This window comes from Sinocyclocheilus rhinocerous, unplaced genomic scaffold, assembly GCF_001515625.1.
Source record: "Sinocyclocheilus rhinocerous isolate Xijiao unplaced genomic scaffold, SAMN03320098_v1.1 scaffold942, whole genome shotgun sequence".
NCBI lineage: Eukaryota > Metazoa > Chordata > Actinopteri > Cypriniformes > Cyprinidae > Sinocyclocheilus > Sinocyclocheilus rhinocerous.
This window is the reverse complement of record NW_015627890.1, coordinates 3,018,735-3,029,171: the sequence shown is the minus strand read 5'-3', so window position 1 is coordinate 3,029,171 and position 10,437 is coordinate 3,018,735. Positions and strand designations below refer to the sequence as shown.

The following is a 10,437-nucleotide window of genomic DNA, read 5'->3' as shown; positions in this document are numbered from 1 at the left end:
GGACGGGGGAGACGGGGGACGGAAAACAAAAACACTTTTCAAATAGGAAAAAAACACAGGGAGAAGAGGCTATTTGTCGTTGTTGTTAAATAATAAAATAATATGTTAAAAAATGTGCTCTTATCATTCTGTGGTCAAAATCCTGTGAACTTCACCCCGATCTGGCGCTTTATATGCACATGAGCGCTCATCTGTTTTCAATGCAGCTAACCTCACATCGCTTCATGTCTTCTTCCCATGCATTAAACTATGACAGGTCCTTTACTGCAAAAAGACGGTCATTGCGACAATGTAAAGCAGGGTTCCTCAATAGGCTGCCCGCAGGCCACATCCGGCCCGTCAGAGAAAAATGTTTGGCCCGCGCTAATGTCAAATAATGTGGCATGAAAATTCAAACGCAGCATCAGAAAGCGACATTAACTTACATCGTGTCTACACCTGACGCGAGCTGCGCGACGCAACAAAATACAATAGAATCAGCGCGATAATCAGTGATGCTGTCAACACTGTGAAATATCTATTGTTGCTTTCACTATGGCTATAAAGATCACGCAAAATAATATTCAAACTCCCATTAGACACTTTTAACATTGAATAAAGCATATAATTATTACCTGAGATTATCACGGTCATATTTTGTATGTTATTCCTGCCGCGATGTCACAGAAAATAAAAACCGTTTCAGGTGCAAACACGCACACACTCACACAGAGTTTAAGAAGCAGCTGTTACTAAAATGGTCTTATTCAGCGTGGATGAATGACACACACACACAAACACATCAAACACAAACACCTCTGGCAATGAGGATCAACCATAATCTGCCTTTAGGCTGGAGACAGCAGCACTCAAATTTAATCCACACTAACATAACACAACTGATCTACCACCAACAATCAAACGTACACCCACGTCACAGCTTTCACTCAGGATTTCACTCCCATCAGTCAATCTTTATGCTAAAATGAACCCTGGGGCCAATTTCAGATCCATACAGACTTCGGACATAGGAACAAAGTCTTTGCATCTCAGAATTAATTTACTATTATAGCTAGTTATGCAATATCAAAAACAACGACAACAATGTTTTTCACTTACAAAATCATTTGCAAGTATATAACATGGTAGAATTTGTTTTAAATTAAATTTATGCTGATTAATTAAAAACGCTGTTCAGGAAGATGATTTTTATTGCATTATTCATTATTATTATCATGGAAACAGAAACTAAAAATCATAAAAAGGTCCTAAAAATGGGCTTTATATTTTTTATGCAAAATATAATTTCTTTTAGGTTGAAATAAAAATTCACACATAAGCATGTAGTGTATTTTAAGGTGTACTCAAACCTGCATAATAATAGCTTTGACTCTATTTGGATTCATGAGGGTATTGCCTGAGTATAAGCTTTTTTGTTGAAAAAAGCTGCATGAGTCAACCAATCTACTCCTATTCAGAAATACTAAGCTCTCCCTGCTTCTACTTGGGAAAAACCATGATGCAGGGGGAACCGATCATCTCTTGTGATAAACACAGTTGCATCTGTCGCAAATATATTGCTGGGCGGCAACTACTGCAGCATTGCAGGAAAGCAAAGAAATGCTTTTTGGCATCTGTTAACTAGTATTAAAATATGCTGCATTGCTTGAAAATGAAAACTCCCCCTTCAAAAAAGATAGACTTTTCTTAGTGTGGGAGAGTTTGGGCTTTTTCTAAACTGGGTCTCCAATTCTTAAATTCCAAGGTCACCTTGGGAATCTCTTGATTGTGTTCATTCTGTTAGTATTATACTCAAAACTGAGCTCATCCCTGATTATTCATGGCTCGACACATGAGATGATGATACATTAATTTGTTTGCCAGGAAAATTATATAGAGACATGCATGGGCAGACAAGAACCACACACAGGCTATGTTCAGAATAGCATACTACTATGCTACTCACACTAATTTAGCAATATGCATATTTTTGGCCTATTTTAAACAACTTTTCGTTATCGGATCAGACTAATGGAATTAAGACATTTTACGCACAATGGATTTTAAATAAATGCAAAACAACCCCTTTTAATTTCCAAAGATGATAATTGGACACCACTTGTGAAATTAGATAAATTATGTTTCAAAAGTTTTGGGTCAGTAATTTTTTTTAAAGAAATGAATACTTTTAATTATGTAAAGATATTTATTTATATTTCAAATAATTGTTGTTCTTTTGAACTGTCTATACATCAAAGAATCCTGAAAAAAATGTATCCCCCCCCCCAAAAAAAAACACTTTCTTGAGCAGCAAATCATCATTAGACTGAAGACTGGAGTAATGATGCTGAAAATACAGCTTTGCATCACAGGAATAAATTACATTTTAACATATAATCATTTTACTGTATTTTTTTATCAAATAAATGCTGCCTTGATTTTAAAAGATTAAAGAATTTTAAAAATCTTACCAACTTTTGAACAGTAGTGTATGCATATAAGGAGATCATATGACAACAATTTAGCATCCTACTGTTTGAAATGTTGCATAGTGCATTGTCTCTTACATATTATTTATTATTTAAGAACTAAAAATAGTAGGCAGTATTTAGTGTGTACTGCATAGTGTGCAGTGGGCTAGTGTTCTAGCATTCTGAACATAACCATGCACACACAAATACAAACCTCTTTGTCATGTTCAATCTCCAAGCCTTCCTCCTGAAGTCTTCTTTCAAATTCCTCCCTGATTTTATCTTGTAGTTCGTTGGCGGGCTCCATCCCAAGCCCCGCCTCCAGCACCGCCTCCGAAATATTGCCCTTTGTACTCCTGCGTGATGGGGTGGGGGTTTGAGACGGCACGTTACCGTTAGAGACAACAGAGTGGCGGTGTTGGGACTGACGTCTCTTGCAGTGATAAACAAGAACGTAGTCCACTCTTCTGCGGCCGTCTGCAAAACACAGCCCTCCTCCTGGACCAGGGCCTGGCTCCTCCTGAAAACACACACAAGCTTTCTTCAGCTCAGTAACATCTAGACACATCTGCATAGCTGTACAGTGAAAACTGTAATTACAGATCCTGGAGCTCTCTCAAAGCTGCATAGCATGTAGTTGGCAGTTTCAGCAAGAAATTGAGGATCTGGGTCATCCACTGATTGGCTGGTGGTTCAAAGCAGTTGGATGTTTCCTGTCATACTCATGTTTGATTAGAATTCTGCTTTTGAGCAAGGTGCATAACTAGGAGGGTCTCTGTGGTTTGCAAACTAGTGGATAAGACCGTCATCTGAAATTGCCATTGTGGTTTTTATAATGTTCTCTTCACACTACAAAAAGATCCCCAAAAATATTATGTTCAGAATATGTAAGATAAATATATTTATATATATTTTACCCCAAAAAAGAAAAGAAAAAAATGAGAACTTATATTTTACAAAAATATATTTTGTGATTTTTTTTTTTTTGCATTATGAGATTACTGACATGCACCCCAATTCCCATAAGCAGAAAGCAAATAAATAATAAATAAATAAATAAATAATTATAGTTACTGAAAAGCAAACAGAAATGACAGTTTACTGCATATGTGCATACATATTTATTTTATAAGAGAAAGATTTTTTTCAATTATATTTTTTATAATAAAAATACAAATGTATATAACTAAAAGTCTTTAAAAAATTATAATTTTTTTCTTACCTTTGAGTTTTGAAAAAACTTCACAGTTTTAAGGTGGTAATATTTACTAGTGTCTGTGGGAGCTTTACTATACGATAAAGAACTTTACAGTAATCAAGTAGATTGGAATATGAATGTTGTTAAAAGAAAATGCCCTGGATCTCTACAGGCTAGGAAATGAGAAAGTCTGGTGTGAATATTAAACTGATGTCATTTAGTAGATGCTTTCCAATGTGATACATTGAAAACACATTGCAAGTTCCACTGAAGCATGTTGGGATCTGGTAAAATGCTTCCTTCACTTGTGAATGGAATCTGAAACAGTAACTGTCCAGGAGTGATATAGATTTTTCAATGGTCAATGGCAATATCTAGAGATCTTTTGCTGTTGGCTTCAACCCACAATCTATGTGCAACCAGCTTACAACTGCAAAATAATTGCATTTTCTTATGTCACCTTACTTGACCCCTGGGGGTCCGTGAAGGTACTGCAGGGGGTCCATTGAGAAGATGTACATAACATATGCAATGTGAATATTTTAGTATGATCTAACCAGAACCATTATTTAATGTAATAATGTTAGTTAATAATTTAATGTAACATGCTATAAAAATAATACCTCTTTGATAATAAAAAACATTTCATCTTAAATCCTGCATTAGACAACGCACCGTGTCCTCAGCAATGTCATTGGCATCGTGCCCACTGCTGGCAGTGCCTTGCTGGCCCAGTTCAGAGATATCGCGGGCAAGACAGCGGAGTTTCTCGCTCTGCATTGAAGAGGACTCACTCTTCACAGTGGAAACACGCATGCGCTCGGGAGCCCCGTTCCAATTTTCTGTTAGAGAGAGACATTCACAAGTTAATTTTGATGTCTAATAATATATTGCTGAAAGTCTTCTTTTATGGCATTTTTCTCTTATGTCAGTTTCTTTGTGTGTGCTTCGGCAATATGCATGCAAAACAATCATGCCAATAAATTGCTGAAATTGTGCTGAAATTGAGAGAGAGAGAGAGAGAGAGAGAGAGAGAGCGTCCATTTAAAAGTAGAGTAAACTAAAAGCTTTCAGCACTAAGGACAGCGACATAATTGAAGGCTGTGCGTCAATGCTCAAAACCTGTAAAACTGACTCTGATCACAGAAACAGCGACACGTACACCTCTAGTCTTTTGAAATATTCTCACACCTGACTAAAGCGTCACTTAAATATGCCTCATGACTTCAGGTAAACAAACAGGGATTCATGACTCTTGGAGAAAGCTAAGCGCATTTACACCAATTGACCAAACCATGCATCACACCATAGTCTATTTGTGTATTTATTTCCCCGTGTTTTCATATCAAATCACAGTTTCCATTCTGTCGTCAATGTAAAAAAAAAAGAAAAAAGATCATAAAGTGTTTGATTGTTATGATAAAACAACACATGGCGTCAGATGGCGCTTGAAATAGCTCCAGCTTATTGCCCCAGCTAATTATACAAACCCCCTCCGACACACTGAGCCCTCTTATTGTTTTCCAAAGCAAAAGGATGAATTCTAACACAATTGGTTACAACGTTTACAAGTGTTAAAGTGTGACAGCCCGTCTGAAGGGGCAAATAATGGCGCGTGCCTCACTGCAATTAACATGAACGACCAGTTTGGTGCCACTCAAATGTTCAGTTTTCACCACATCAGATTAATTGACTATAAATGCATGAGTACATGAAATAACATGCATGCATTTGCAACAGTTGAATATAAAACGATGATCAAACAAGCCAATTTATTGAAGTGCCAATTGCACAAACAAACACCAAATGCATTTTCCCTCTGGCTCAGTGAAACCAATGCACGCGCGCACAAACAATATCATCAACAAACAACATGAATCGGAATGTCAGGGCTGGTACTCACCCGTGGCAGAGGGTGACCTGTTCAGTGCCATGTTCATGTTCCCGGTGAGATGGTGGACAATCCGCTCGCGGCCCCGCGCAGCTTAACGCGCTGGTGCTGCTGCCGTTAATTCCGTGGAGCGCTCGAGACGCTCAAACTTCCAGTGAGAGTCGGACGCAGCGCGCCAGCCGACACAACCCCCCTCCCCCTCCCCCTCACACACACACACACACACACACAAGGTATCTCTCACAAACAGACGCTAAATGTGTAAGTCTAATTATTACGAACTAAATATTTTAAAACATTGCTGATAAAAATAACATGTAATATGTTTTATGATGATCAAGCATATAATAAATAAAGCAATAGTTTAGAAATCATAGTCTCAATCACTTTCAAAAGATTCGTTTAGATCTGTTCACTGATTCATTCATTGACTCCTTTTGCAGGTTATCAGTAGGAGGCGACAAGTGTCTTAAGAGGTAGTGAATCATTCACACAACCGATTCATTAAAAATAGTCAAGTCAAGTCACCTTTATTTATGTAGCGCTTTATACAATACAGATTGTGTCAAAGCAGCTTTAGTGTTAAACAAGAAAATATGTCGATAATGCAAGAGGACAATAGTAAACACTCTGTCTGTGCAATCAAGTCGACAATATTGCCAGAAATTAAGCGTCCTCAACTAAGCAAGCCAAAGGCGACAGTGACAAGGAACCAAAACTACCATCGGTGACAGAAATGGAGAAAAAACCCTTGGGAGAAGCCAGGCTCAGTCGGGGGGCCAGTTCTCCTCTGGCCAGACGAAACCAGCATTGCATGGTTTAATTCCAGGCTGCAACACAAGTCAGAATTGTGCAGAGGACTCGACTGGTTCCCGTAGCCTTGTGCCAATGGCCGTCTAGGTGACAAGGTCTTTGCAGGGGATCTGTCTCAGGGGCACATCTAGTTGGCATGGTCTCTGCTGAAGTGTGTTATGAGAAGTGTTCCCGGTGACCTAATTAATGCAGCCTATCAATTCAGTCGGGGGGCCAGTTCTCCTCTGGCCAGACGAAACCAGCATTGCATGGTTTAATTCCAGGCTGCAACACAAGTCAGAATTGTGCAGAGGACTCGACTGGTTCCCGTAGCCTTGTGCCAATGGCCGTCTAGGTGACAAGGTCTTTGCAGGGGATCTGTCTCTGGGGCACATCTAGTTGGCATGGTCTCCGCTGAAGTGTGACTGGAAGTGTTCCAGGTTAAAGAGATGGGTCTTTAATCTAGATTTAAACTGAAAGAATGTGTCTGCCTCCTGAATAATGTTAGGTAGGTTGTTCCAGAGTTTGGGCACTAAATAGGAAAATAATTTGCCACCCGCAGTTGATTTTAATATTCTAGGTATTATCAAATGGCCAGAGTTTTGAGATCGCAGCGGAAAAATGGCTGTCCACTGCTTCGGCTGTGTGTTCACGGTGTGTGTGTGTTCACTGCTGTGTGTGTGCACTTTGGATGGGATAAATGCAGAGCACTAATTCCGAGTATGGGTCACCATACTTGGCCACATGTCACGTCACTTTCACTTTTTCACTTTCACTAATTAGCAAGATTTTAAAATGTATACAATGTTTAACAGCGAGCCAGTGCAGTGTTGACAGAACCAGGCTAATATGGTCATACTTCCTGATTCTAGTAAGAACTCTAGCTGCTGCATTTTGGACCAGATGGAGTTTGTTTATTAAGCGCGCAGAGCAAACACCTAATAAAGCATTACAATAATCTAACCTTGAAATTACTAGTCATCCAGTTTTTTATATCAACTATGCATTCTGATAATTTTGCAAATTGGTATGCTTCGTCAGGCTGCAAAGAAATATAGAGCTGAGTATCGTCAGCATAACAGTGAAAGCTAACAACATGTTTCCTGATGATATCTCCCAAGGGTAACATGTAAAGCGTGAAAAGCAACGGCCCTAGTACTGAGACTTGTGGTACTCCATACTGCACTTGTGATGGTAGAATCTTGAATCAAGATGGTAAATCTTGATGATAAAGTAAATAAGAAAAACATCTTGGTACTACACTTGCACTTGAAAAAAGCCACTTGGCTCACAGTTCTCTGCATTTTCTCAGACTTTTTAAAAAATCTGACAGCTCCTCTCATATGGCTTTATGATATAGTGGGTTCATAATTCTAGCAAGCACATCATCCGGGTATTATTCGCCTACTAGTGTATTATTCAAATACCGCATAGTGGGACGTTACTTATTTTATGTACTGCTTTTTGCATGATATATACTATGGTATATGTGGGAAGTGACTCGTAGCATAAAGTCGTCTTCATGCACCATATTTGAATTTGCATATGCAATAAAGATTTAAATGCTGTAAAGGAAGACATGGAATATAGCTATATCCAGGAATATAGCGAGTCCTATGGACTACTTTAGTGGCACGTATGGTGCTTTATTGTCTCTTTTAGAGCTTGGCAGCCCTGGTAACCTTTTACTTTCATTGAATGGGAACTATTCCTAATTGCATTATATAATGAAATAATATTTGATAATTTTATTAATTAAATATTATAACTCAATTTAATTATACATTTTAATTGTGAACTGAGTCTATAAAGATAAAGAGTTATGATATACTTTGGAATAAATATCTAAAGGCTGTTGACATTTAAACAGTAATTGTCTCTATTTAGCTTATGCTTTCTATGTCCAAACTGATTTGTAGCCAATTGTCTGCTTGGATAAACCTAGGATTATGTGCTTTGTTTAAGAGCACACTGACATTTTCTTGGGTCACATCTTCTCCGAACTGAACCTGCAGTTATGTGTTAACAGTTACCAGCCTTAGCACACTCACTTATGTGTATTTTACATTGCTTATTCAGTCAGTTCATTTAAGAGAGAACGTTAAATGGTAGTAAATGAGAAAAATAAAGCAATCATTTAGCCAGCAATTTGAGAAATCTGATCACTAATAGTGTATTAAATCCCACCAGTGAATGCATGGAGCAGTCATGCACTTTCATAATTACCTTCAAAACACATCATAATAATGCAGTGACTCACTGGGTTTAATGAACATACTTTCCGACATGATTTCCAGATGATTGGCAGCTGGAATTGAGATATATTATATATTATAGATATAAATATTATTTAAACCTTGTAGAATATAAAGATGCTATAAAACCACAGATGTGTGGAAATGTGCAGAAATGCCATACATGGAATGTTTTTTCTTTATATTACTCAATATTTCATGAGGCCGACAAGTGAATAACAAGTATTTGATGTGTGACTCATGTCCTCCACATGTGTGAATTGTACCCTTCAACACCCTTCACAAGGGTGACTGATGATCTTCACATAATTGACTGATGATCAGTATTCTCCGTGTACACGAACACTCTCACACAAATGAGTTCAATTGTCCAGAGCACCACCGAGTGGTACAAGTTGAGTACTTGTTCTTTATTGTAGGTCAGTCTATAAACACCCATAAACTACAACCACACATAATAGTTGTTCACGATCAAGAATATATTTGTATAGACAGATTGTTTAGTGGCAAAATGGGAAAGCAGTAATCAGGAATGATTGTTTATTGATTAATGATGAGTCTTAATGGTTTATATGTTGAAATAAAAACAGAAATGTATGATAAAGTGCTCAATTATCAGCGGTTACTCCACTGAGCAAACTGTACTGAGCAACATACTGGCTGTAGATGCATATATGAAAGTGTATTGTAGCAGTTTTTCACTTGTATGTTATTTTATCAAGTGGGTGTGTCTGCTTTCAGTCGGTCGAACAGGCGTGTGACATGCAGTCGCAGCCAGTGACGGCAAGGACTTGGTGGTGTGTTTGTGTGCCGTTAGCACAGCGAAGGGGAACATTCATGGGCACGGTGCCTGTAGCCGAGCAACACACACACTCGCTCTCGACCTTGTGCTTGTCCAGTGAGTACATAGACTTGCTGCCACACTTTCCCTGTGGGTGAGAAAAAAGACAGATAAATAATACGTACATAGCTTCATGGTATTGTTGCAATAAAATATAAAAATTTATCGACTTACCTCGCAGTAAGTGAGTTCTATCTTTTCTTCTGATTGGCAGTCATCCACTCTAATGTAATTCAGCAAACCCACAGTCCTTCTGCATTCTGGCTCAGTACCTAAACAGACATATGCACACATCATGTTCAGATCAGTCGGATGGAGTAGGGCTGCATGATTTCAGGGAGAAATGCAGTATTTTTTTCTGATAAAAATTGTGATTTAAAAAAAAAGAATCCAGGTTTGATGTGCTTATTTTTAGGGCACAATTTGGCCAAAATGTGATTATATATCAATATTGCTATACAATAATTATAATAATAATATATAAAAATCACTAAACAAAATAAGACATATTATTCCCAAAGTATCTAAGAAAAAATATATAATATTGATTTTATTTTACATTTCAACTAAAATTACAATACTAACATTTGTATTCATTATTTCATTTAAAAATGTTAAACCATCAAAATTTTATTTTGACAAAACTGTGGGGAACCTCTGATTTGTATTTAACTTGAAGCTTCTCTTTTGTTGATGAGCATTTCATTACAAGTCTGGAAAGTTAAAGTGGGCAACTCAAACTCAGAGCAGAAATGGAGTTTGTGTGGAAATGAGTTACAGCGAACCGAGCAGCTCTGAGAAGCTGAAAAACACATGATGATGAGCAGCTCATGTGTAAATGAACATTGTGATGCGCTTCACTCTTAAACACACATGCATATGTGACCCTGGACCACAAAACCAGTCATAAGGGTCAATTTTTGAATAAATAAGCTTTCCATTGATGTATGGTTTGTTAGGATAGGACAATATTTGGCTGAGATGCAACTATTTGAAAATCTGGAATCTGA

The 10,437-nt window shown here is 37.8% G+C and overlaps 2 protein-coding genes across 2 annotated transcripts in view; both read right to left on the bottom strand.

Annotated features, from left to right (window-relative positions):
- Positions 1–5,704, bottom strand: part of LOC107736185 (anoctamin-1-like) — a 30,572-nt gene extending 24,868 nt beyond the window's left edge. Inside the window, exons 1-3 of the mRNA XM_016547666.1 lie at positions 5,552–5,704; positions 4,324–4,490; positions 2,665–2,970 (exon numbers count right to left, since the gene is read on the bottom strand). Coding sequence (XP_016403152.1) covers positions 2,665–2,970; positions 4,324–4,490; positions 5,552–5,588 — 510 coding nt within the window. The 5' untranslated portion in view covers positions 5,589–5,704. The remainder of the gene's footprint in view (positions 1–2,664; positions 2,971–4,323; positions 4,491–5,551) is intronic.
- Positions 5,705–8,947: 3,243 nt separating this feature from the next.
- Positions 8,948–10,437, bottom strand: part of LOC107736173 (von Willebrand factor) — a 46,893-nt gene continuing 45,403 nt past the window's right edge. The window contains exons 45-46 of the mRNA XM_016547658.1: positions 9,602–9,699; positions 8,948–9,515 (exon numbers count right to left, since the gene is read on the bottom strand). Coding sequence (XP_016403144.1) covers positions 9,324–9,515; positions 9,602–9,699 — 290 coding nt within the window. The 3' untranslated portion in view covers positions 8,948–9,323. The remainder of the gene's footprint in view (positions 9,516–9,601; positions 9,700–10,437) is intronic.